Source organism: Lampetra fluviatilis, chromosome 58 (genome assembly GCF_964198595.1).
Source record: "Lampetra fluviatilis chromosome 58, kcLamFluv1.1, whole genome shotgun sequence".
Lineage (NCBI taxonomy): Eukaryota > Metazoa > Chordata > Hyperoartia > Petromyzontiformes > Petromyzontidae > Lampetra > Lampetra fluviatilis.
The window spans coordinates 7630470-7657770 of record NC_136332.1 but is presented as its reverse complement, the minus strand read 5'-3'; the positions used below and the strand labels follow the sequence as shown (position 1 = coordinate 7657770).

Genomic DNA, 27301 nt, shown 5'->3' with positions numbered 1-27301 from the left:
CCCGGCGGTGACGACGACGACGATGACGATGAGGCCGAAGTGAATGAAGCTGTCGCACGGAGCGCCAGCGCTGCACCAGCACCGCCGCCGCGCCGGCCGCGATCATTTCAGAGAGCGACACGCGCAACGACTACCGCATACAAACCTGTGAGCGGCCGGGCCCAGAACGTCCCGGAAGCCACTCTAATTAAAAAATATATATATTCTTTATTTGATCAGGTAAGGCCCCACCCACTGAGCTATGTGGCTCTTCATTGTTCAGAAGCGACACTAATGGCAGCTCAGCGGAGTGGCTTATCGTCGTCGTCGTCGTGTGGAAATTTACAGCGGCAGCCAGAAAACTCGCGAGGGCGTGCGTCACTCGCAGTCGCGGACTCCGCGAGAGTTGGGCGGCAATAATAACGATAATAACACCGGAGATAGAGGTCGAGGGAGACTGGGCAGTACCCCAGCATCGTTTCAAAGCGAGCGCGACTCAAGCGAGCTGATGAGGACCCCGTGTGCCGAAGCCGGTCCGGAGGTTTGCTTGCCGTGAAACGATGCTGCTGCTATATTCTTAGGTTTTTTCGGTAAAGTCACGTAGGTAAAAAATTTAAATTAATACAAGTAAAATAAAAATTAAATAAAAATTAAATAAAAATATACAAGGACTGTTTTCTTGGAATTTCTCTTACTTGATACAGCGAGCGTGCTGTGACGGTTCCACCTGAAGACGGAAGCTTGTGTTGCCTCCGAAACGTCGTGATTTTTATTTTATTTTACTTTTATTAATTTTAATTTTAATTTTTTACCTACGTGACTTTACAGAAAAACCTAAGAATATGAATCCTTGCAGTCACGAAAGCTTCAAATCTAGATGCTGCTACTGCTGCTGCAATACCCAGAAGGCAGCGGCGTGTGGCAGAGGGGGGTCGGGTACGAAATACTGTTGATGTTTCCGTGTGGAGAAAGGGATACGTTACGAAGCCCCCCCCTCCACCTTTGTCTTCCTCCCATGATGTCTCCTGCCCGTTAACCCTTCTCCCGTTGGTGAGGGCGGTGTCCCGTTCACCGCACGAGCAGCTCGGCGTAGCAGGAGCGCCGTGGTTTTTCAAGGCACTCAACTCACCGCAGAGAACCGTCGCGCTCTACGGCAGCTGCCACCCGTGCCACACGCCAACCCGCCGCACGGCCTTGTGGGAGCCTCGGTACCGACAAAGTTACTTGATTTTTTCTTCCGATTCCATTCTGACGATGTACACGTACGTCACCGCAACGGGAAAGGGTTCGTGACAACTCACGGGCGACAAACCTCCGCGGAGAGCGAATCGACCGCGTGAGCGCGCGCTCCAAAACTCCGGCGAACGCCGCCATCCTTCGCCGGTCGGCGCCGGGCAACGTCGCCGGCGCGTCGCCGGCTCGGCACGCCGTACACAAAGTGCAAAGTGCAACAACAACAAACCCCAACGGGCGGACACCCCGCTCGGCCGAACGCCATCCTGACGCGGGCGCTTTGCCCACATCCGAGTGAGCGGTCGAGGACGCGTCTGGCCCCACGCCCCCTTCGCAGCAGATCCCTGGCTCTGCCCCCACCAACGCCCACCCACCCACCCCCGACCCTCCCCCGTCCAGGACGACCACGACCGATCGTCGTGGTTGTGCCGACGCGTCGTCACCTTCGTGCCCGCCGGGCCTGAGGGGTCCGGAGCCTGCGCCTCCGCTGCAAGCGAGCGACCGATCGCTCGCGCCTCAATTTGGTTAAACTCTGTGGGGCAGCCGACCCAGAGGGCAGCCGACCCAGAGGGCAGCCGACCCAGAGGGCAGCCGACCCAGAGGGCAGCCGACCCAGAGGGCAGCCGACCCAGAGGGCAGCCGCTCGTGTCCCAAGTGGAAGTGTCCATTGACAAGTGCCTCGCCCACTCCGTCGCTCCCGCACGGCAATATTTGGTCAAATAAAAAAACCCGGACGAAAGGAACGAGAATCTGTCGGATCGACGGAACGCGACACGTGGCGGACCGCGAGCCACACCGCCGCGTGCTGCTGCTGCTGCGACGTCCGACGTTTCGCCCCTCGCGCCAGGAAGCGTCGGTGCTTCCTCGGGTTTCCCGAAGAAGCTCGCTCCCAGTGCGGCTCGGCGGGAGAGCTCGCAGCCGAACAGCCTCGCCACGGTGCCGCCGACGGCGCCAATAAATAATCAGCTGCGTCCCCAGCTGCTGCCACCGGTGCCGCTGGCGATCACCAAAAACACCGCGCTCACGTAGACGCACGTCCACCCTATGCACACTTCGAGCGAGCGCCGTTCCTGCGTACGGCTCGTACGGCCCCGGGCAGCGCGGCCCGCCTACCACGCGCTCCTCTTGACGCTCTGCGTCGCGATGGCGACGGCGCCGGGCCGCGCCAGTCCGCCGATCCCCCCCGCGACCTCCTCCGCGCCGATCCGGCCGCGCGGCCCCCCGAACGGCGCCGGCGGCAGCACGGCACCGCCGGCGCCGCCCGGCAACGCCCCGGGAAGCCGCGTGCGCCGCTGCCCGAGCGCCGGCACCTCCTTGCCGAAGGGCGGCCGTGGCGGCGCGCGGTACCCGGAGACGGCCCTCGCGGTCGGGGCGGCCTCGGCGCCGTCTTGTTCCGCCTCTGACCGCGGCGCCCGCGGCAACTCCGGACGCCCGCTCCTCCGCCGCGCGCCGTCGGCGGCGCCGGGTGGGGGTTTGGCGGCGGGCGCCGTTTCCCGCGCGGCTTCCTCGCCGGTCTCCCCGCTCGCCGCTCGGCCCTCGGCCGCCCCCCTCGGCTCGGGCGGCGGCGGCGCCGGCGGCGGCTCGGGGCCGGCGCCGAGCCGGAGCCGCGCGTCCTCGAGCGCCAGCTCCAGGCGGAGCACGTCGTCGGTGAGCTCGCACACGCGCTCAAACAGCGCCAGCAGGCGCTCCGCCGCGGGCCCCGCCGCCGCGTAGCACCGCTCCAGCTCCTCCCGCGCCGGCGGCGACGGCGACGCCGGCTGCTCCGCGCCGACCCGCGACGTCGACGCCGACGTCGCGAGCAGCGACGAGGTGGACGACGCCGACGACGACACGGAGGAGGAGGTGGGCGGGCGGGGGGGCGGAGACGGCGCGTCGCGGGAGGATCGCGACGGCAGCGACTCCATGCCCTCGAACTTCACCTTGTGGCGGAACTGCGTGGGCACGGGGGGGGGCGAGGGGGGACCGGGGGATCAGAGGACGGGGGAGTAAGGGCACGCGCCCGGCGGCCACGCGGTCCGGGTCGCACGGCAACCGACGGGCTCCACGGGAGGGGCTCCGAGAGTCAGAGCGCCGAGCCGACCCGATTCACCGGGGCCGCAGCTGGGCCCGAGCCTCGAACCCCGACCCTCCGCGCTGGCGCTCGGCTCACGTCGCCTCCCGATCTGCCAGGCTGCCTCACGCTGACCGGGCACTGCGAGATGTTAACTACGTCGCCTGGTGCACAGGAGGTCATTGGTACAATCTCGACCCTGACGCCTGCTGCTGCTGCTGTACATTTGGGGTTTGTGTGTCTCTCTCTCTCTCGCGTGGATTTTTCTCCGGGTCCTCCGGTTTTTCCCTCCACATTTAGAGAATCAACATCACCACGCGTTTAGAGTATTAGGCTGCTATAAATTTCGACATGATAATGATGATGATAAGCCACTTCGTTAAGCTATCATTTGTGAAGGCTAGGTCACTTACATAAAAAAAAAAAATCTACATAGCTCAGTGGGGCCTTACCGAATATAAATAAAAAACACTTCAATAGTTTTTGTTTCAGACCGCCACGCCGACCGGACCGGATCCAGCGGCGAGCTCGGCCCGGGCGCCCGTTACCTCCTTGGCCTTGCTCAGGCCCAGCACGAGGCGGACGCGCTTGAGCAGGAACTCGGCCATCTCGTAATCCTGCGGCGCCACCGCGGGCCGCCGAGCCTCGGCGCGCTCCCGCCGGTGCGCTGCCGCCAGCGCCGCGGCAAACCCGCGCGCCAGCGCCGCTCCCGCGCCCAGCGCCAGCAGCAGCAGGAAGGCTGCCGCCGCCCACGGCCACGCGGCCTCCGGCCGGGAGGACCACGGCCGGGCAGACGGCGGCGATAACGCCGACCACCACGACCACCGGGACGGCGCCGGCGGCGGCGGCGTGGAGGGCGGCGGCGACGGTGGCGACGGCGCCGCCAGCAGTAGCCGGCGCCCCGAGCGAAGCGCCGAGACGAGCGAGCCCAGCGCAAGGCCGAAGCGACGGAAGCAGCTGACGCGCTGCGAGAAAATCTGCCGGCGCAGAGGAGAGGGAGCGGGTGAGCTTCCTCGGCCGGCACGAGCGTGTCTTGGTGTCTTTGTCTGTGTGTCAGTGTGTGTCTTTGTCTGTGAGTGTCTGCGTGTCTTTGTCTGTGTGTGGGCGTGTGTCTTTGTCTGTGAGTGTCTGTGTGTCTTTGTCTGTGAGTGAGTGTGTGTCTTTGTCTGCGTGTGTATCTTGTCTTTGTGTGTCTTTGTCTGTGTGCGAGTGTCTGTGTGGTGTTTGTCTTTGTGTTTCTTTGTCTGTCTGTATCTTTGTCTTTGTGTGTTTTTGTCTCCGTGTGTGTCTTCGTTTTTTCACGTGTAGGGAACGGTATCGGGGGCGGTATTGTAGCAGCGGTTAGCGCGCTGCACAACGAACCGGGAGACCCGAGTTCGATTCCCGCTCACGGCCAACACCGCTGATGATTCTTCTGAACCGGTGCTGAGCCGCCCCCAGGTCAGTATGTGCGTTCACTTGTGTATTGCCCGACACGTTTATTGACAGCAGGTGAATTATTCAGCGTGTGTTTGTTGACCCGCCGGTTAATTGGCAGCTGAATAGAGAGCGGTGTGTTGAGTAGGAGTGGGTGTTGTTGTGTGTGGCTGTGTGTGTGGCTGTGTGTGTGGCTGTGTGTGTGGCTGTGTGTGTGGCTGTGTGTGTGGCTGTGTGTGTGGCTGTGTGTGTGGCTGTGTGTGTGGCTGTGTGTGTGGCTGTGTGTGTGGCTGTGTGTGTGGCTGTGTGTGTGGCTGTGTGTGTGGCTGTGTGTGTGGCTGTGTGTGTGGCTGTGTGTGTGGCTGTGTGTGTGGCTGTGTGTGTGGCTGTGTGTGTGGAGGACAGAGGAGCGACGCTCACAACGAAGAGCGGAGCGAAAGGGCAGCTAAAACGCAGCGAGTTGGCACACCAGGGGGCACACGCGTGCGTGTGCATGCTGCAGTCTGTACGTGTGCGTGTGCGTACTGCAACGCGGCATTCTGTACGTGTGCGTGTGTGCGTGCTGCAACGTGGCAGTCCGTACGTGTGCGTGTGTGCATGCTGCAACGTGGCAGTGTGTATGTGTGCGGGAGCCGGTGCCAAATGGCCCCTCCCCTCCCGCGCCCTCTCACCAGCAAGCCCAGCTGCGTGAAGGCCAGCAGCGCCGTCAGGAAGAGCGCCAGCGTCCGCCACAGCCGCGGCCACGCTCGCTCGAACGTCTTGCCCAGCAGGGCCCACGCGCGGACAAACCGCACCTGCCGTGCCGCCTGCGGGGGGTGGGGGGGGGACGTGAGGCGCCGTCGTCAACTTGATCAATAATAATAACGATGATAATTCATTCGTTCGTTTGTCACGTTACGGTAGAGCTCTCGATAATCCGTGCTGATGATGGGGATGATGGCCGCGGATAATAAAAAATCGCGGATAATCTCTGTGCCAAAAACCACCAATATGGGTACAAATGATATTGAAATTAAGAAAATTGAGCTTCTAAATGAACAAAACTAAAAATTTAGTAATAGGTTTTTACCCTTTCAACTGGTACAAAAACTGACACCTTTATACAAGGCATCATGTTTGTAATAACCACAACACAAGCAGTCAAAATGCAAACAAAAAGAAACAACTCTGATGATGATAATGATATGCACTGTCCTTGAAGTTGATTGGTCCACACCCGAGACAGCTTTCCTTAGAGCCGAGTCTCCAAACATGATGCCTTGTATAAAGGCGTCACTTTTTGTACCAGTTGAAAGGGTAAAAACCTATTACTATATTTTGCCACTGGTAAAGGAGGTCTCATAGTGTAAAAACTAAAAATTGTCGTGCTAATGATCGATCGGCCGATGCGCGTGCGCAGTGATAAAAAACACTTTTCCTGCTCCCATCCAGCAGAAGATGCGGTCCACTAAGTGGATAACAGCAGCAGAGCCACGCCCATCAGCATCAAACAAACTCCGCCCACCGTTGACAAGAAATGCAACTACTGTACTGCAGAGGCGTTCACGTGGATATCGGATTAACCGGAGCAACATATTTGTTCGCTTTAAAGCACGCGGCTTGTAATAAACATTTACGAGAATAACAACGTGTCACTGTTTTGAGATGATTACTTTGGGCTTAAGGGACAAAATCCACGGGTTATATAAATCTACGTCAAAATCTCAGGTGCCGCGCGGTTAATCCGGGCCGTTGAGTGCCAAACGCGTGACCTCTCGCGGCAGCGTTCACATGAACCGACGTCCCCCGGCATCTCCAGCGATTTTCGCGTGGGGGGGGGGGGGCACGGGGAGGGCGGCACTATTCCTTTGAGGGGGGGGGCGCAATCTGCTGCGGGGGGTTTGTGCGTTGAGACGATGTGGGGGGGGGGGGGGTGACGCCCGTCCACAGAGTGACGGCACCACGGCCGTCTCGCCCGGGCTGAGCTCTCGATCGCCAGGAGACCCGTCGCAGATACAGAGAGTCAAATATGAACAGTTTACACGACTCGTTTTTCTCAATCCGCCACATTGGTGAAGTAGCGGATTGTCGACTCGGCCTCAAATGAGTAGCCGGCGCGGTGTGTGTGGTACCGGGAAGTAGCCGGCGCGGTGTGTGTGGTACCGGGAAGACAAAGGCGGCCGGGCGTGGTCCTGGCCACCCGACCCGGCCTGTGCCGTGCCGGCCTTCACAGGTACCGCTAGCTTACGGCACTTGCCCCAACGGTCCGTTGAGGCCGCGCGGGGGATCTTTGTCTTTGCGGGCGCTTACCGTAACGAGCGAGAGGAAGAGCAGCGAGGCGGCGAGCGCCGTCGCGGCCTCGGCCACGAAGACGGCGCTCCGCACGTCCTGGAACTCCGGCGCCGGCGCCCAAGCGAGAAGCTCGCCCAGCGCGAGGCGGTACAGCGTGACGGCCGGCGCGCACACGCACAGCGCCATCGACAGCCAGCGGGCCAGCGCCCAGCCCACGTGCGACGGCGCCGGCGACACGGGCGCCGAGAAGAACGACCAGGACGACGATGATGACGACGACGACGACGACGACGACGTCGACGACGACGGCTGCTGAGTGGGGGCTGCGGATCTGCGGAACCGGCGCCACGACGACCACAGCGCCAGCAGGATGCGCACGGAGCCCAGCGCTAGCAGCATGACCTGCGGACACGGGCCCGAGTGCCGGGTGAGCTCGTGGTTGTGCCGCCGCGTGGCTCGCCGATGCGTTCGCAGGCTGTGTCGCGTGTGTATTTGCCCCAACAGTCTATGATCTTTGTCTTCGACTGAATATTTACCATGTGTGCGTGGGGAGCGGTGGTGTAGCGCGCTACGAACCCGGCAACCCCGGTCCAATTCCCGCTCACGGCCAACACCGGTGACGGATATCTGAACCGGTCCTAGGCCTTCCTTAGGTTGACTCAGCCTCAATTTAGTACCTAGGGAGACAAAGGCGATCGGGCGTGGTGCTGGCTACCCATCCCCTCGTGTGCCGTGCAGGTCTTCATAGGTGCTACTCGCTAACAGCACTCGCTCCAACAGTCTGCAACAGTTCTAGATTTTAAGTTTTCGTGACTGCAAGAATCCAGACTCTTTAGTTTTATTCGGTAAAGTCACGTCGGTAAATAAAATAAAAATGAAAACAACTAAATTAATTCACGACGTTTGTTGCGCCTGAAACGTCGTCATTTAATTTAGTTGTTTTCATTTTTCTTTTATTTTATTTTTTACCTACGTGCCTTTACCGAATAAAACTAAAGAGTTGGCCACAGGCTACGCGGGGGATCTTTGTCTTTGTTTGTGACCACGTGCGCTAACCAAGGCCGCACAATGCCGGGGGTGTGAGGCCACGCCTGGCGGCCGCGCCCCGGCCACCACGGGCCCTCCGACCGGCGCTCTGACCGGCACTCACGGAGAGCGTGAGCACCAGCGCCGAGTCCCGGTGCCGCAGGCCAAGCGGCCGTGCCGCGCGCACGCTCAGCGACGGCACGGCGACGATGCCGGCGCCCGCCACGGGGAACTCGAAGAGGACGGTGACGGCCGCCACGAGCCCCACCGCCCGGCATCGCAGCGCAAACTCCACCAGCACCGCGCGCGTCCTGCGCACACGCACACACGCACACGCGCGTGTGATGGTCACCGGTCCCGGCACCGTGGTGACATCAGCGCTACTTAGTGGCCAGCGGCGGCTGTTGTTGTTGCGGTTGCATGGATGCGTGTGCGGTCGTGCAGCGGTTCGTATAGCGGTTCGTGTAGCGGTTAGCGCCGCTGGGCGACGAACCGGCGATGAATATCTGAACCGGTCCTGGGCCTCCCCTAGATCGACTCAGCCTCGATAGAGTACCTGGTACGGTGTGTAAACCTCGCCACTGGGGAGACAAAGGCGGTGGTGCTGGCCACCCTCCCCCTTGTGTGCCGTTCCGGCCTTCACAGCTCCTCGCTAACAGCACTTGGCCCGACAGCCCCTCAAGGCAACAGGGTGGATCTTTGTCTTTGTGCGACTCACATCCTGTCGATCCAGCCCTGCTGCTGGAGGATGCTCACGGTGCTGCGGCTCTGCCCCAGGTCCCCTGCGAGGTCCTGCACGTAGCCACCCCCCCCGTACCAGCCCAGCTCCCCCCAGTGCCACGCACTGCACACAACACACACAACAACACGGGCACATATGGAAACAACAACAACCGCCATTCGTCACTAAGTGGCGGTGACGTCACCACGACACCTGTGCCAGGCCATGTGCACCTTGAGGCCACGTGAAGTGTCGAACGCCCGCTGGCAGGAGGTCACGGGGCAGACCCAGGTGCCACAGGTCGACTGACTGAGATGACTGGGACGACTGGCTGATGCACCACCTGTGCCCCCTACTGTGCCAACTTGCTGTGCTTTAGGCACCCGGCGCTCCGCTCGTTGTTGTGAGCGTCGCTCCTCCGCCCTCTGTTGTTGTTGGAGGGCGACTGCCTCCAACTGCCCAGTAGCGTCCTTCACGAGCCTCCTCCAAAGAGGCCGATCTTGACACCGCTGGTACCAGTCATCGGCAAGTCCACTCAGCTCCACGTCCTTTTGTACCACATCACTCCATCTCTTCTCTAGCCCGTGCCTGTTTAGCCCCCTCGATCCGACCGAACAAAAGCTGTTTAGGCATGCCGTAGCTGGGCATGTGGGCTACATGACTCAGCCAACGCAGCCTTGCATGTCAGAGGAGCTCACCGATGGATCTTAGGCAGGCCAGTGAAACCTCTGCTGTCAAACCGGAGGTGGTCATAAGCATACTGCCCAGGTATGGAAAACTGTCCACTCTCTCCACAACCGCCCCATCACCAATGGGGAGTTGAGGTGGTGGAATATTTGATGGCAAAAATATCCAGGTACACACACACGCGACACACGCCACACACACACAACACACACACACACATGGCACATACACGCGACACACGCCACACACACACATGGCACATACACGCGACACACACAACACACACACGTGGCACGTACACGCGACACACAACTCAGCACTCCACCATATCCTGCGGCCCACGCCTTGCAGGACCACGCGCCTAGGATCAGAATCGCAATCGTTATTTTCATCCCGAAAAAAATCCGATGAGCTATGAAGCTGTATTTCACAGATGTCAAGTAAGGGCACGAGGTCAGAAAGTTACAACAACAACAACAACTACAATACAAAATACACGATCAACAACTCCTGGCCAGGCCTGGTGGCAGAGGTCGCAAACGGGTTTTGATTCCTTACCCGTACCCGGCCGTACCCGTACCCTACCTGTACCCGGCCGGGTACGGGTACCCGTTCCCTACCCGTACAAACGGCTACTCACCGGTGACTCACGGTCTACCCGTACCCGTACCCGGCCGCACCAGGGTCGCAAACGGCTACCCGTGCCCGACTGGGTACGGGTAGCCGGGTATCGGGTAGGGTACGGGTATCGGGTACCCGGTTGCGACCTCTGCCTGGTGGTGATGGTGGTCACCAAACCAAGCACTATCAGCGCCTCCCCTTCCCCCTGCGTCTATCCCACCTGGGAGGGCCGGCGTGCGTGAAGTTCCAGTTGAGGCTGGAGTTGGGCGTGGGGAGCGTCCACCCAGGACCGAAGCTGCCGGCGACGGCGCCGGCGACGTCATCACCGATGCAGTCGCCCCATTCCTGCGGCAAGTCCGGCGCCAGCCAAGCGACGCACGGAACTACTCGCACGCACACACAGGCAAAGATCCCCCGTGTAGGCTTCAACAGGCTATTGGGGCGAGTGCTGTGAGCGAGTAGCAGCGCCGACGAGGGCCGGCACGGCGCACGAGGGGGTGGGTGGCCAGCACCACGCCCTGGCAGCCTTGCGTCTCCCGAGCGCCGATGTTTGTACACGCTGCACCAGGTACTCAGTTTGAGGCTGAATCGACCTAGGGGAGGCCCAGGACTGGTTCAGATTTTCACCACCGTGAGTGGGAAACGGTCGCGAGTGGGAATCGAACCCGGATTGGCAGGTTTGTAGCGCAACAACAACAACAACAACCGCCATTCGCCACTAAGAGGGTGTGACGTTACCACGGTGCTTGTGCCAGGCTACGTGCACTATGAGGCTGCGTTTTTGAAGGCCCATGCTGCTGGCAAGAGGTCATGGGACAGACCCAGGTGCCATGGGTTGACCGAATGAAACGGCTGGCAGATGCACCACCTGTGGCGCCTAGCGCGCCAACTAGCTGCGTTTTATCCACCCGGCGCTCCGCTCGAGAGGGTCGCACAGGGAGAGAGAGAGCGAGCGAGCGAGACAGGGAGATAGAGGAGACAGAGAGGGGGGCGCTAGCTTCCGCCAAGCGAGTGCGGTGACAGTGGGGGGCGGCCGGGGCGGCCGGAGCAGGCGGGCTGTACCGGTGGCGCTGCGTATCTGGCGCAGGCGTGGCGTGCCCAGCAGCGTGGTCGGCCTCTGTGCGTCCGACACGTTGGGGTAGAGGTGGGGCAGCAGCACGCGGCCCAGCCACAGCCACACCTGCTCCGAGCTGCTCGCACAAAGACAAAGAACCCCCGTAGAGCCTGAGCATGCTGCAGGGGCAAGTGCGGTTGGTGAGTGGCACCTACGAAGGCTGGAACGGCACCACGGGGTGTGGTGGTGCGGCCGGCACCACGTCCAGCAGGCTTCGCCACCCCACACGACACCACCCCACACCACCCCACACCACCCCACACCACCCCACCCAAACCACCACCCCCACACCACCCCACACTACACCACCCCACACCACCCACGCCACCCCACACCACCCCACGCCACCCCACACCACCCCACGCCACCCACACCACCCCACACCACCCCACGCCACCCCACACCACCCCACCCAAACCACCACCCCCACACCACCCCACACGACACCACCCCACACCACCCCACCCAAACCACCACCCCCACACCACCCCACACTACACCACCAACACCACCCCACACCACCCCACACTACACCACCACACGCCACCCACGCCACCCCACCACCCCACCCCACGCCACCCCACCCCACGCCACACCACCCCACGCCAGCCCCAACCCACCTTGCGAGGGCCGAGAGATGCAGGGGCCCGTCTCGCGCCGCCAGCATGGCCTGCCGCGTGCCTGCCGCCAGCAGGCGCGCGTGGCGCTCGCTCGGCGCGTCCCAGTAGGTGAAGAGCAGCACCAGCAGCAGCAGCAGCAGGTGCAGCACGAAGCTCTGCGGCACAACCACGTCCGGTATGCAACTCTCGCGCGCGCTCTCTCTCGGTCCGTCTCTCTCTCGGTCCGTCTCTCTCTCGGTCCGTCTCTCTCTCGGTCCGTCTCCCGCTACAGACGCTAACCGAGTTCACGCCCCTGCCGCTACCGGTCATCGAAGGCAACGCCGGAGAGAATTTCGGCGAGGGAGTCTGAGCCCCCGGGTGGCCAATAGGCGTCATCTGGTCGAACACCATATGAGACAAGGCTCTAAACAAGTATAACCCGTAAAAACAAAGTTTTTCACTATAAATACTTTATATGCGTGGCGGCTAGAGTCCTCTCGTCCTCTGGCTTGAGATGGCTGCCACCTATGGGTCAGATGATTGCCTGCCACCATTAAGCAATTGGTAATTAAATATAAAAAAAAAATTCCTAAAATGTTGAAAATTTAGGAAAAAAAATTTCACGAAAATAAATTGTCACGCACAACGAGTCTGTGTGCAAAATGTCAGCTCGATTGGATCACGGGAAGTGGGTTAAAAAACGACCGAAAGATTTGCACGGTCGTAAGCGCGCAAGCAAGCAAGCAAGTGAACTTAATATAAAGGATTTTAAAAAGCTGTCTTTGGTGTGGACCAATCAATTTCAAGGACAATGCACACATTATCAGTGTGTTTTTGTTTGCATTTTGACTGCAGGTATTGTGGTTACTGTGAACATGATTTCTTGGAGAAAGGTTTCAATTTTGTTGCCAAAAAAAGGGTCAAAAACCTATTATTATATTTTGATACTGGCAAAGGAGGCCTCATAATGGAAAAAAGGATATCGACGTTTCAGGCGATGGCCCTTCTTCAGAGCGATGGTGGTGGCAGTTGTTTTTTTCATTGCTGTGGCCCAGCTGAGTCCACACGGCTGAGCGAGTGCTAGCGGGGGGTGTGGGGGGGAGTGGGGGAGTGGGGGAGTGGGGGTGTGGGGGAGTGGGGGGGAGGGGGGGAGTGGGGGGGAGGGGGAGTGGGGGTAGGAGTGGGGGGGAGTGGGGGGGAGGGGGGGTAGGGGGGGGTAGGGGGGGGTAGGGGGGGGATAGGGGGGGGGGCGCTCTCACGGCGCTGCTCCCCTCTCACCTTCACGAGGGCCTTGAGGTGGCGGAGCTTGCGGGCCTCCTCCTTGGCCTGCAGGAGGCCGTAGCCGCAGGGCGCCCGCACCTTGCCCATGGGGTCGGGCGCCGGCCGCACCAGCGGCTCCTCCACCAGCTCGTCGTCCTCGTCCGGGTCAACGCGGCGCTGCAGCGCGGCGCGGGCCAGCGCCTCCACCAAGATCTGGTCGCGCAAACCGCCACCGTTACCGTTACCGCCACCGTCACCGCCACCGTCACTGCCACCACCACCGTCACCGCCACCGTCACCGCCACCGTCACCGTCACCACCAATGTCATTGCTACCGACGCTGTGATGCCGCCAACTTTCAACCACCACGACCACCGCTACCGCCGGTGGCGCTTCCGCCCGTTGCTGCTGTCACCGCCGTCACCGCAACCGCCGTCGCGAGCGCCGTGAGGCTACCACCAGCTACTGCCACCATCGCCAGTCATCGACTCACTCACCACCATTGCCACCACCACTGCTGCCAACGTCACCACCATCATCACCACCACATTCACTGTCAGTCATCGACTCCTTCACCGCCATCACCACCGTCACCATAACCACCACCACCACCACCATAACAACCACCACTACCACCGCCAGCGCCCTCCGGCCCAGCGCCAGCATCACCTTGAGAGGCTCCAGCAGGAGGAAGGAGGTGGCGAGCGCCGTGACGGACGCCAGGATCCACGCGAGCGCCACGCTGGGCGAGAAGCTGACGCCGTAGAGGCACGTCGCCGTGACGCACGCGGCAAACCCGGCCACGCACGCGCCGTGCGCCAGCGTCGCGCACCAGCGCGGCAGGGGCGCCCGCACGCCACGCCGCACGCACACTGCGGGCGGCACGGGGCAACGCGTAAACACACAGGTCTCTCCCCGTGTAGGCCACACGAGGCTGCGGGCGCAAAGTGCCGTTAGGGAGCGTGGGTTGTGTGTCGTGCGTGTGTTGTGCGTGTGTTGTGTGTTGTGCGTGTGTTGTGCGTGTGTTGTGCGTGTGTTGTGTGTTGTGCGTGTGTTGTGCGTGTGTTGTGCGTGTGTTGTGTGTTGTGCGTGTGTTGTGCGTGTGTTGTGCGTGTGTTGTGTGTTGTGCGTGTGTTGTGTGTTGTGCGTGTGTTGTGCGTGTGTTGTGTGTTGTGCGTGTGTTGTGCGTGTGTTGTGTGTTGTGCGTGTGTTGTGCGTGTGTTGTGTGTTGTGCGTGTGTTGTGCGTGTGTTGTGCGTGTGTTGTGCGTGCGTTGTGCGTGTGTTGTGCGTGCGTTGTGCGTGTGTTGTGCGTGTGTTGTGCGTGTGTTGTGCGTGTGTTGTGCGTGCGTTGTGCGTGCGTTGTGCGTGTGTTGTGCGTGTCGCTCGGCGAGTCACCGGTTTTCCGCGACGCTGCCGATCCCGGCTGGGAGAGGCACGAGGCGACCCCCGAGCGGCTCCGCGCCGACGGGACGCACGACGCCGAGCCGCAGGACGCGCCGCCGCCGCCAACGCCGCCCCGGCTCCACGGCGCCCGCCGCTCGGCTCCCGGCAAGGCCGCCGGGTCGAGGCTGCGCAGGGGCGGGAGGGCGGGCGAGGGAGCGGTGAGACGGTGAGACGGTGACAGCCGTCTTGGGGCCACCGCTGACCGGCCTGGCCAGCGCTATTCGGGCGTCCGCATTGCCAGAGCTGCGCTAGCCAGATCACCAAACTCCACCGATGTCTCCACCGATTGCCGTTAACACCGGCGGTTACTCATCGGGTAACGTAGGCAGAGTTCCTTTGCTTCTGTTCCCACTCACCGACCCTCCCGGCTCCACTCACCGACTCTCCCGGCTCCATTCACCGACCGTCCCGGCCCCACTCACCGACTCTCCCGGCTCCGCTCACCGACTCTCCCGGCTCCACTCACCGACCCTCCCACTCACATGTCAGACAGGAGGTCGGCGTCGGCGCGTGGTGAGAAGCGGCCGCTGTCCGAGGAAGGTCGATCCTGCGACCTCCCGCTCTCCGCCAGGATCTGCTGCATCAGCTCCTCGTCTGCGCACACCGCAACGCACGGACACGGGAGTGGTGGGTGAGTGAGTGGGTGGGTGGGTGGGTGAGTGAGTGGGTGAGTGAGTGGGTGGGTGAGTGGATCAGTGAGTGGAGGTGTGAGTGGGCATGTGAGTGAGTGGGTGTGTGAGAGAGTAGGTAGGTGAGTGGGTGAGTCAGTGGATGGGTGGGTGGGTGAGTGAGTGGGTGGGTGGGTGAGTGGGGAGCGGTTGCGTAGCAGTTAGTGCACTGCGCAATGAACCTGGCCACCCGGGTTCGATTCCCCCTCATGGCCAACACCAGTGACGATTATCTGAACCGGTCCTGGGCCTCCCCTAGGTCGACTGAGCCTCAAATGAGTACCTGGTGCGGTGTGTAAACATCGCCACTGGGGGGACAAAGGGTGGCCGGGCGTGGTGCTGTGCCGGCCTCGCGAACAGCACTTGCCCCAACAGTCTGTTGACACTATACGGGGGATCTTTGTTGTTGCATGAGTGGGTGACCGAGTCTGTGAGTGAGTGAGTTGTTGTTATCGGCAGTTTGGTAGTGGCGGCGGCGATGGGCGGAGGAATCGACGATCGTGGTTCGCTCGGACCGCACACCGCTGCGAAGATTGAGCCGACGGACTCGGCTCCCTTGTCGAGCGAGCGGAATGCAATTCGGTGAGCGCGTGTTGGGGACATGCCGGGCTCGGTGGCCCGCTCACCGGCGGGCGTGAGCCGGCTGTCGCGGGCGGAGGAATTGGCGCCGCGCTCGGAGCCCGGCAGGGAGAGCGGCTCCCCCTCCTCCGACGATGACGCGAGCGACGCGTCTACGCGGAGGCTGCGCGACGCCCCCGCCCGCCGCAGAGACGGCCGTGCCGCGGGACCGGCGGCGGTGGGGCCGGCGGTGGTGGGGCCCACCGCCGCCGCCGCCGCGGCCGCGGTGGTGCCGGTGTGGGCGGCGTGAGTCGCCAGCAAGTCGGGGAGAGACTTGGGACCGGCTCTGGAGAAACGTAAACGCGCGCGTGTGTTTGTGCGTTGAACTTCTTTAGCACCGTACATAGCCAATCATGCCCATCTGAAGTGCAGTGTTGAGTGTATGGGTAGTGTTAGTCTATGGGTAGTGTTAGTCTATGGGTAGTGTTAGTGTATGGGTAGTGTTAGTCTATGGGTAGTGGTCGTGTATGGGTAGTGTTAGTCTATGGGTAGTGGTAGTGTATGGGTAGTGGTAGTGTATGGGTAGTGTTAGTCTATGGGCAGTGTTAGTGTATGGGTAGTGTTAGTCTATGGGTAGTGTTAGTCTATGGGTAGTGGTAGTGTATGGGTAGTGTTAGTCTATGGGTAGTGGTAGTGTATGGGTAGTGGTAGTGTATGGGTAGTGTTAGTTTATGGGCAGTGTTAGTGTATGGGTAGTGTTAGTCTATGGACAGTGTTAGTCTATGGGCAGTGTTAGTCTATGGGTAGTGGTAGTCTATGGGCAGTGTTAGTCTATGGGTAGTGTTAGTCTATGGGTAGTGGTAGTGTATGGGTAGTGTTAGTTTATGGGCAGTGTTAGTGTATGGGTAGTGTTAGTCTATGGACAGTGTTAGTCTATGGGCAGTGTTAGTCTATGGGTAGTGGTAGTCTATGGGCAGTGTTAGTCTATGGGTAGTGTTAGTCTATGGGTAGTGGTAGTCTATGGGTAGTGTTAGTCTATGGGCAGTGTTAGTCTATGGGTAGTGGTAGTCTATGGGTAGTGTTAGTCTATGGGCAGTGTTAGTCTATGGGTAGTGTTAGTCTATGGGTAGTGGTAGTCTATGGGTAGTGTTAGTCTATGGGCAGTGTTAGTCTATGGGTAGTGGTAGTCTATGGGTAGTGGTAGTCTATGGGTAGTGTTAGTCTATGGGTAGTGTTAGTCTATGGGTAGTGGTAGTCTATGGGTAGTGTTAGTCTATGGGTAGTGTTAGTCTATGGGTAGTGGTAGTGTATGGGTAGCGGTAGTGTATGGGTAGTGTTAGTCTATGGGCAGTGTTAGTGTATGGGTAGTGTTAGTCTATGGGTAGTGTTAGTCTATGGGTAGTGGTAGTGTATGGGTAGTGTTAGTCTATGGGTAGTGGTAGTGTATGGGTAGTGGTAGTGTATGGGTAGTGTTAGTTTATGGGCAGTGTTAGTGTATGGGTAAGTGTTAGTCTATGGACAGTGTTAGTCTATGGGCAGTGTTAGTCTATGGGTAGTGGTAGTCTATGGGTAGTGTTAGTCTATGGGCAGTGTTAGTCTATGGGTAGTGTTAGTCTATGGGTAGTGGTAGTCTATGGGTAGTGTTAGTCTATGGGCAGTGTTAGTCTATGGGTAGTGTTAGTCTATGGGTAGTGTTAGTCTATGGGTAGTGGTAGTCTATGGGTAGTGGTAGTGTATGGGTAGTGTTAGTCTATGGGTAGTGGTAGTCTATGGGTAGTGGTAGTGTATGGGTAGTGTTAGTCTATGGGTAGTGGTAGTGTATGGGTAGTGGTAGTGTATGGGTAGTGTTAGTGTATGGGTAGTGTTAGTCTATGGGTAGTGGTAGTGTATGGGTAGTGTTAGTCTATGGGTAGTGGTAGTGTATGGGTAGTGTTAGTGTATGGGTAGTGTTAGTCTATGGGTAGTGGTAGTGTATGGGTAGTGTTAGTCTATGGGTAGTGGTAGTGTATGGGTAGTGTTAGTGTATGGGTAGTGTTAGTGTATGGGTAGTGGTAGTGTATGGGTAGTGTTAGTCTATGGGTAGTGGTAGTGTATGGGTAGTGGTAGTGTATGGGTAGTGGTAGTGTATGGGTAGTGTTAGTCTATGGGTAGTGGTAGTGTATGGGTAGTGTTAGTCTATGGGTAGTGTTAGTGTATGGGTAGTGTTAGTCTATGGGTAGTGGTAGTGTATGGGTAGTGTTAGTCTATGGGTAGTGGTAGTGTATGGGTAGTGTTAGTGTATGGGTAGTGTTAGTCTATGGGTAGTGGTAGTGTATGGGTAGTGTTAGTGTATGGGTAGTGGTAGTGTATGGGTAGTGGTAGTGTATGGGTAGTGTTAGTCTATGGGTAGTGGTAGTGTATGGGTAGTGGTAGTGTATGGGTAGTGGTAGTGTATGGGTAGTGTTAGTCTATGGGTAGTGGTAGTGTATGGGTAGTGTTAGTCTATGGGTAGTGTTAGTGTATGGGTAGTGTTAGTCTATGGGTAGTGGTAGTGTATGGGTAGTGTTAGTCTATGGGTAGTGGTAGTGTATGGGTAGTGTTAGTGTATGGGTAGTGTTAGTCTATGGGTAGTGGTAGTGTATGGGTAGTGTTAGTGTATGGGTAGTGGTAGTGTATGGGTAGTGGTAGTGTATGGGTAGTGTTAGTCTATGGGTAGTGGTAGTGTATGGGTAGTGGTAGTGTATGGGTAGTGGTAGTGTATGGGTAGTGTTAGTCTATGGGTAGTGGTAGTGTATGGGTAGTGTTAGTCTATGGGTAGTGGTAGTGTATGGGTAGTGGTAGTGTATGGGTAGTGTTAGTGTATGGGTAGTGGTAGTGTATGGGTAGTGGTAGTGTATGGGTAGTGTTAGTCTATGGGTAGTGGTAGTGTATGGGTAGTGGTAGTGTATGGGTAGTGTTAGTGTATGGGTAGTGTTAGTCTATGGGTAGTGGTAGTGTATGGGTAGTGTTAGTCTATGGGTAGTGTTAGTCTATGGGTAGTGGTAGTGTATGGGTAGTGTTAGACGCAAAGACACGACAAGAGTGGCATCAGCAGGTTAACGCTGCTACTCACGAGATGACGCTCTCTTTCCTGTCTTGGTAGTTCTGTAGGGAGAGAGAGAGAAAGAGAGATTCGCGGTCACAACTCATTTGGCGTTTATCGGAGCGACATGCGGAGGAAACACACAACCAATCGGCAGCACCCGTCCTCATGGACACACACACGGGTGCAGTGCACGACAACACCCCCCTCTAGCACCCGACTAGTGTGGCTAAGGCGCTAGCAGCGGAGGGTGCACACGAGAGCGCCGTGTGGAATGAAGTCGAGACGGACATGGGGGTCGAGAGAGACGGACATGGGACATGAGAGAGAGAGATGGACATGGGGTACGAGAGAGAGAGACAGACATGGGGGTCGAGAGAGACGGACATGAGACATGAGAGAGCGACGGACGTGGGGTACGAGAGAGAGAGCGATGGACATGGGGTACGAGAGAGAGAGACATGGGGGTCGAGAGAGACGGACATGGGACATGAGAGAGCGACGGACGTGGGGTACGAGAGAGAGAGAGTGACGGACGTGGGGTACGAGAGCGATGGACGTGGGGTACAAGAGAGAGAGAGACATGGGGGTCGAGAGAGAGAGAGTGACGGACGTGGGGTACGAGAGAGAGAGAGAGACGTGGGGTACAAGAGAGATGGACATGAGACATGAGAGAGAGAGATGGACGTGGGGTACGAGAGAGAGAGAGAGACGGTCCGAGCAGGACGTAGGACCGGCCTCCAAGTCGGGCAGCTCCAGCATGGAGTCGCCGCCCTCGGAGGCGTCCACGTACGCATCGATCTCCAGCACCTCCAGCTCGCAGCTGTCCACGTGCTGCATCGAGATCTACGCACCGTGCACACACGCATGTTAACACACACACACACCGTGTACGCACACCGTGCACACACACATGTTAACACACACACCGTGCACACACACATGTTAACACACACACCGTGCACACACACATGTTAACACACACACACACCGTGTACGCACACCGTGCACACACACATGTTAACACACACACCGTGCACACACCGTGCACACACCGTGCACACACACATGTTAACACACACACACACACCGTGTACGCACACCGTACACACACACATGTTAACACACACACCGTGCACACACACATGTTAACACACACACCGTGCACACACACCGTGCACACACACACACCGTGCACACACACACACACCGTGTACACACACACACACCGTGTACACACACACACAGTGTACACACACACACACATTGTTCACAGACACACACCATGTACGCACACACAGTGTATACACACACACACAGTGTACACACACACACACACCGTGTACACACACACACACAGTGTACACACACACACACCGTGTACACACACACACAGTGTACACACACACACACACCGTGTACACACACACCGTGTACACACACACACCGTGTACACACACACACCGTGTACACACACACACACCGTGTACACACACACACCGTGTACACACACACACCGTGTACACACACACACCGTGTACACACACACATAGTGTACACACACACACACCGTGTACACACACACAGTGTACACACACACACACCGTGTACACACACACACACCGTGTACACACACACACACCGTGCACACACACACACGCACACCGTGCACACACGAAGACACCAAGCAAAGCCCGTCGACAGGCCCGGCACCTGGCTTCTAGACTTTCGGAAGACGAGCGAGATGATGACGTAGACAGGGAAGGAGAGGCAAGCGGTCACCATGCCAACCGCCACGTCGCTCCAGCCCACGGACAGAGACTCCGACACCGGGACTCTACTCACACACACAAAGGCAAAGGTCCCCCGTATAGTCTTCGACAGACTGTAGGGACAAGGGCTGGTAGCAGCGCTTATGAAGGCTGGCACGGCACACAAGGGGGTGGGGGGCAGCACCACTCCCCGGCCACCTTTGTCTCCCCAATGGCGATGTTTACACACCGCACCCGCTAGGCAGAGTTGACCTAGGGGAGGCCCAGGAACGGTTAAAATAATCGTCACCGGTGTTGGCCGTGAGCGGGAATCGAACTCGGGTCGCCGGGTTCGTAGCGCAGCGCGCTAACCGCTACACCACCGCTCCCCACTCACATAGACACACACAACCACATACAACCACAGCTCTAACCGCACACACACGTATGTTAATCTGCTTTCGAACTGTACGTAGCCAACCGCGCCAATTGGAGGTGTGGGGAAGGACAAAAAACTAAACACAACAACAACAAGCAGTTCTAAAGAAATTAGTTCTCAATGAACATGATTGAAAATTGCACAGCTCCAACGGCTTCAGGAAGGGCGCATTCCAGACGGCCGCGTGAGCGCATCCCCCACGCCCCTCACCTGGCCCCGGCGACGGCGCCGGTGGCGTTGGAGGCGACGGCGCCGTACCACACGGCGGAGACGCCCAGGAAGGCGGCGAGCAGCAGGGCGCAGGCGGAGACGCGCTGCGCCCGCGTGAAGCGGCTGCGCGCCGGCCGGTCGAGCACGGACAGCCAGGCGTGGCGCTCCGACACGCCGCGCTGCAGCTCGCCCACGAACACGCGGCCAAAGCGGCGCAGGTCCTCGGGGCCTGCGAACGACGCGCACCGCCACGCGCACACAAAGGCAAAGTTTCCGCCGCCGCCGTCGCCGCCGCCGCCGCTGGGCTGTTGGGGCAAGTGCTGTCAGCTGGCCGTGTGAGCGAGTCTGAGAGAGTCTGAGCAAGCGAGAGCGAGTACGGGCGAGTGCGTGTGGGCGAGCGTGGGCGAGTGTGAGTCAGCAAGAGTGAGTACAAACGAGTTAAAGCGAGCGAGCGTGGGCGAGTGTGAGCGAGCGTGAGCGAGTGCGAGCAAGTGTGAGCGAGCGTGGGAGAGTGTGGGCGAGTGTGAGCGAGCCTTGGCGAGTGCGGGCGAGTGTGAGTGAGCGTGGGCGAGTGAGAGCGAGCGTTATTGAGTGCGGGCGAGTGTGAGCGAGCGTGGGTGAGCATGGGCGAGTGTGGGCGAGTGTGAGTGAGTGTGAGCGAGCGTGGGCGAGTGCGGGCGAGCGTGGGTGAGTGTGAGCGAGCGTGGGTGAGTGTGCGCGAGTGTGAGCGAGCATTAGCGAGTGGGAGTATGGGCGAGTGTGAGCGAGTGCGGGCGAGCGTGGGCGAGCGTGGGCGAGCGTGGGCGAGTGCGGGCGAGCGGCGCTCACTGGCTGCGAGCACGTCCCTCTCCACCAGCCCGTCGTTGCGCTGGTTCTCCACCGAGAGCCAGTCGTCCAGGATGAAGCCGTACGTCTTGCCCGTCTCCAGCTCGCGCACCATCACGTGCCGCACGTGCCACGCCGGGCTCAGCCCTGGCGCCAGCAGGCGGTGGCGGCACCGGCACGCGCTCGGTCAGGCCGGGCCCTCGGCGCGACACGACGGCGTCTCGCGACGATCGTCGCCGGCGTCGGTCCGCCGTGACTTCTGCCGTGCGTGGCGTTTCGCCGTGCGTGGCGTTTCGCCGTGCGTGGCGTTTCGCCGTGCGTGGCGTTTCGCCGTGCTGGTTCAGCGAGCGACGCGGCCTCACACGTCGCTCGTTGCTGACGTGAGCCGTAGCCGGGAACCGAAGCCCGGTGTGCGCGTGTGTGTGTGCGCGTGTGTGTGTGCGCGTGTGTGTGTGCGCGTGTGTGTGTGCGCGTGTGTGTGCGTGTGTGCGTGTGTGTGTGCGCGTGTGTGTGCGTGTGTGCGTGTGTGTGTGCGCGTGTGCGTGTGTGTGTGCGCGTGTGTGTGGAGGAGGCTCGTGAAGGACGCTGCTACTGGGCAGTTGGAGGCAGTCGCCCTCCAACAACAACGGAGGGCGGAGGAGCGACGCTCACAACGAGCGGAGCGCCGGGTGGCTAAAGCACAGCAAGTTGGTACAGTAGGGGGCACAGGTGGTGCATCAGCCAGTCATCTCGGTCATCTCGGTCAGTCGACCCGTGGCACCTGCTGGGTCTGCCCCGTGACCTCCTGCCAGCGGGCGTTCGACACTTCACGTGGCCTCAAGGTGCACATGGCCTGGCACAAACGTCGTAGTGACGTCACCGCCACTTAGTGGCGAATGGCGGTTGCGCGTAGGGTGGAGCGGTAGTGTAACGGTTAGCGCTGCGCTACGAACCTGGCGACCCGGGTTCAATTCCCGCTCACGGCCAACACCGGTGATGATAATCTTAATCGTCCTCCCCCCTAGGTAGACTCGGCCTCAAATGAGTACCTGGTGCGGCGTGGCGTTGGCCACCCACCTCCTCGTGGCGGCCTTCATCGGGTAGCCCCAAACAGTCTGTTACGGGGTACACGGGGTGGGGGGGGGGGAATCTTAGCCGTTGTTTGTGTGCGAGTTGGCGCGCGGGTTACCGGTGTTGTCGTGCCACACGCGGATCTTCCACAGCCGGCCCAGCCGCAGGTGGCACGCGATGTGGAACACGTCGGCCGCGTTGCGCCTGAAGGCTCCGTCGCGCGCCAGGAACCGAGCGCCGCTCTTCTCGCGCCCGTACAGGCTGATGCCCACGTGCGCCGTGGTGCCTGCAACGCGCACACGCACGCACGCTCGTGACGCGCGTGACGCACGCTCGTGACGCACGCTCGTGACGTGCGTGACGCACGCTCGTGACGCGCGCTCGTGACGCACGCTCGTGACGCACGCTCGTGACGCACGCTCGTGACGCGCGTGACGCACGCTCGTGACGCGCGCTCGTGACGCACGCTCGTGACGCACGCTCGTGACGCACGCTCGTGACGCACGCTCGTGACGCACGCTCGTGACGCACGCTCGTGACGCACGCTCGTGACGCACGCTCGTGACGCACGCTCGTGACGCACGCTCGTGACGCACGCTCGTGACGCACGCTCGTGACGCACGCTCGTGACGCACGCTCGTGACGCACGCTCGTGACGCACGCTCGTGACGCACGCTCGTGACGCACGCTCGTGACGCACGCTCGTGACGCACGCTCGTGACGCACGCTCGTGACGCACGCTCGTGACGCACGCTCGTGACGCACGCTCGTGACGCACGCTCGTGACGCACGCTCGTGACGCACGCTCGTGACGCACGCTCGTGACGCACGCTCGTGACGCACGCTCGTGACGCACGCTCGTGACGCACGCTCGTGACGCACGCTCGTGACGCACGCTCGTGACGCACGCTCGTGACGCACGCACGTGACGCACGCACGTGACGCACGCGCGTGGAACCGAACGTCGCCGGTGGCCGGGAATCGAACGCAGGTCACGGGGCTCTTTGCGAGCGAGCGAGCGGCTGCTGCTGAAGGGCTGGACGTCTGTGAAAATTAACTTGGAAGCTCAACGGATTCCTCCAGGGTAAGTAAAGATTCTGATTGTATACTAAGAACAAAGATCACCTCCCCCCCCCCGCCCGCTCGCAAAGCCTTTAACGGACTGTCCGGGGCAAGCGCTGTTAGCGAACACCTATGGTTGAGAACTCATTTCTCTAGAACCGATTTTTGTGTTTAGTTTGTCGTTGATCTTCCCCCGCGCCTCCGGTCAGCGCGGTTGGCTATGTAGAGTGCGAAAGAAGTTCAACGTACACACGTGTGAAAGGCGGCACGGCACACGAGGGGGTGGGTCGCCAACAACCACGTGCGGCCGCCTTCACCTCCCCAGTGCCGATGCTTACACACCGCACCAACGACTCATTTAAGGCTGAGTCGACCTAGAGGGGCCCCTGGATCGGTTGAAATATTCGCTGGGATTCATACCGCAGTGTACTAACCACTGCGCCACAGCTCCCACACACTCACTCAATGACAAAGATCACCTGTATAGCCTCAATAGACCGTTGGGACAAGTGCTGTTGGCGAGCACCTATGAAGGCCAGCGTAGCACACGATGCGGTGGGTGGGTGGCCAGCACCACGCCCAGCCGCCTTTGTCTCCCCAGTGGCGATGTTTACACACCGCGCCAGGTACTTAGTTTGAGGCTGAATCGATCTAGGGGAGGCCCAGGACTGGTTCAGATGGTTGTAACCACCGTGAGTGGGAAACGGTCGCGAGTGAGAATCGAACCCGGATCAACCTACAGGACCGCACAGGACCGGTTCAGATAATCGTTGGCTGTGCACGGGAATCGAACCCAGCGCTAAACCGCTGCGCTACCGCTCCCCACACACACTCACTCAGGCAGACGACTTACACTATTTTTAAATCCTTTATATTAAGTTCGCTTGCTTGCTTAGGACCGTGCAAATCTTTCGGTCGTTTTTCAACCCACTTCCCGTGATCCAATCGAGCTGACATTTTCCACACAGACTCGTTGTGCGTGACAATTCATGTTCGTGAAAATTGTTTTCCTAAATTTTACACTTTTTAGGACAAAAATATAATATTTAATCACCAATTGCTTAATGGTGCAATGCAATCATCTGACCCATAGGTGGCAGCCATCTCAAGCCAGAGGACGAGAGGACTCTAGCCGCCACGCATAAAAAGGATTTATAGTGAAAAACTTTGTTTTTACGGGTTATACTTATTATTTGACCAAGGCGCACTGAGCTAAGGTAGCTCTTTTTCAGATGCGACCTGGCGATCACCAATGACAGCTCAACGAACTGGCTTATCGCGTGGACATTTTAAGCAGACAAATACTCTAAATGCGTGTTTCTGAATTGTGGAGGGGAAAACTGGGGGGGCCCAGAGAAAAATCGCACAACCACGGGGAGAGAGAGAGAGAGAGAGACACGCAAACTCCAAATATTCAGATCGGGATCGAACCCACGACCGCCTGTATACCAGGCGAGGTAATAATTCGATTTTATAGAACGTCATTCATGCAATTGCATCCCACAACGCTGCGACATCAATTAGCCGGTCCCTTACACGGATAGCAAATAAAAAACTAAGAAATGAATACGTAAATGACGAGAACAAAGGACACACGAGAAAAATTATCATCACAGAAAAAATAAATAAGGCAGTCAATATCTCACCACCGCCCGCGCCACCATGCACTTAACACTCACTAACTGATACTCTTAGGTTTTTTCGGTAAAGTCACGTAGGTAAAAAATTCAAATTAATAAAAGTAAAATAAAAATAACTTGATACAGCTATCCACTTGATACAGCTATCGTGCTGTGACGGTTCCACCTGAAGACAGAGGCTTATGAATCCTTGCAGTCACGAAAGCTTCAAATCTAGAACTCACTAACTGAGCCCGGTTGCCGACACAGCCGACCCACACTCACCGGAGCCGTTCCCCCACGCGGTCTTCACCATCACCTCGTACTTGTAGCGTCCCTCGGGCCCGCACAGCGGCACCACGCCCACCCGCCTGATGTCCACCAGGTCCATCCGCCGCGCCAGCAGCGCCACCACGAGGTACGCGCCGCACAGCGCCGCGCACACCAGCACGGCCACCAGCGACAGGCTTTCCAGGGTCTGTTAGCGGCGGGTAACCGTTGGGCCGTATCATCGGGCCGGGCGAGAGATCGAGAGAGAGGCGAGAGAGACGGCAGGATGAGTCTCGGGTTGCGGGAGCCGGGTGGGTGACGTGGGTCAGCCCCAGATCTCGACGGCGACAGCAGCGAACGAAGTCGGAGCAGAAACACAACGACCGGCAAAAGGAAATGAGAGCAGCAGCGACGACCAAACGGAAATCGGAGCAGAGACGTTAAAATTGAAAACCGCGCACGGACATAAACCCATCTTAAATTGAATGTCCATCACAAAAGTTGAACATATCGCTTTCGATACAGGATATGTGGCTTTGAAATATAAAAAAACGCGTGTGAAATACGACGTTTCAGGCAATGGGCCTTCTTCAGAGCCCAATACGTCGTCACCCATTATATAAAAAGTTTATGTTAAGGCCCCACAGCGTTATTAGTGACGAAGGTGTTGCATTGTTGACGATGTTGTTGTTGTTGTTGTGCTTGCGCATTACTGCCAACGCAGCAGCAGCAGAATCGCCAGATAACTAATTAATACAATAAATAATTATCATCGTCATCGTCGTTATCCCTGCTGGCGCTGTAAGAAAGCAGTGCCCACCCGCTCGCCCGCCCGCCCGCCGGCCCACCGGCCCGCCCGCCCGCCCAACCGCCCGCTCACCGGCGGCAGCAGGGACACGGCGCCCGGAGGCACGAACATGCCGGCCCCGAACACCGTCAGGTGCCGGCTGCGGCACACGGCGGCGCCGGGGCCCGTGGCGTCGTCGGGCTCCGTGCCGTCGCCGGCCCAGCCGTCCGACGCCCCCGGCGCCAGCCACTGGCAGAGCGCGAGGTAGGCGCCGACGCGCACTCGTACCGCCGAGCCGGCGTGCCGGTTGCGGACGAGCAGCACGAACGGCCGCGTCGTGTCGTACGATCTGGCGGCCGCGGCAGCGGCGGTGGTGGCGGTGCCGGAAGGGGGGCGGCAGTGGAGGGGGAGGGACACGTGACACGTGTGAATGTCGCCGACGTGCGTACGTACAGGGCGGTAGCGCGGTGGTAACGCCCGTTGACTCGCGGCAAGACAAGAAGGGTTTGAGTTTTGTTCCCAACTCGGGCGGCGGTTTGCGTGTTGCCGCCCTGTTTCTGCGTGAGCGTGGGAGAGCGGT

The 27301-nt window shown here is 59.2% G+C and overlaps 1 protein-coding gene across 1 annotated transcript in view; it reads right to left on the bottom strand.

Annotated features, from left to right (window-relative positions):
- Nucleotides 1–1612: 1612 nt before the first annotated feature.
- The window catches only part of PKD1 (polycystin 1, transient receptor potential channel interacting), a 76654-nt gene continuing 50965 nt past the window's right edge, over nucleotides 1613–27301 (bottom strand). The window contains exons 28-49 of the mRNA XM_078880668.1: nucleotides 26815–27070; nucleotides 25950–26142; nucleotides 23102–23269; nucleotides 21937–22080; nucleotides 21109–21337; nucleotides 20422–20545; nucleotides 19447–19554; nucleotides 18739–18770; nucleotides 15716–15993; nucleotides 14904–15015; nucleotides 14374–14546; nucleotides 13647–13849; nucleotides 12996–13190; nucleotides 11739–11893; nucleotides 11067–11194; nucleotides 10225–10387; nucleotides 8694–8819; nucleotides 8100–8286; nucleotides 6968–7351; nucleotides 5350–5484; nucleotides 3811–4239; nucleotides 1613–3143 (exon numbers count right to left, since the gene is read on the bottom strand). Coding sequence (XP_078736794.1) covers nucleotides 2322–3143; nucleotides 3811–4239; nucleotides 5350–5484; nucleotides 6968–7351; nucleotides 8100–8286; nucleotides 8694–8819; nucleotides 10225–10387; nucleotides 11067–11194; nucleotides 11739–11893; nucleotides 12996–13190; nucleotides 13647–13849; nucleotides 14374–14546; nucleotides 14904–15015; nucleotides 15716–15993; nucleotides 18739–18770; nucleotides 19447–19554; nucleotides 20422–20545; nucleotides 21109–21337; nucleotides 21937–22080; nucleotides 23102–23269; nucleotides 25950–26142; nucleotides 26815–27070 — 4744 coding nt within the window. The 3' untranslated portion in view covers nucleotides 1613–2321. The remainder of the gene's footprint in view (nucleotides 3144–3810; nucleotides 4240–5349; nucleotides 5485–6967; nucleotides 7352–8099; nucleotides 8287–8693; nucleotides 8820–10224; nucleotides 10388–11066; nucleotides 11195–11738; nucleotides 11894–12995; nucleotides 13191–13646; nucleotides 13850–14373; nucleotides 14547–14903; nucleotides 15016–15715; nucleotides 15994–18738; nucleotides 18771–19446; nucleotides 19555–20421; nucleotides 20546–21108; nucleotides 21338–21936; nucleotides 22081–23101; nucleotides 23270–25949; nucleotides 26143–26814; nucleotides 27071–27301) is intronic.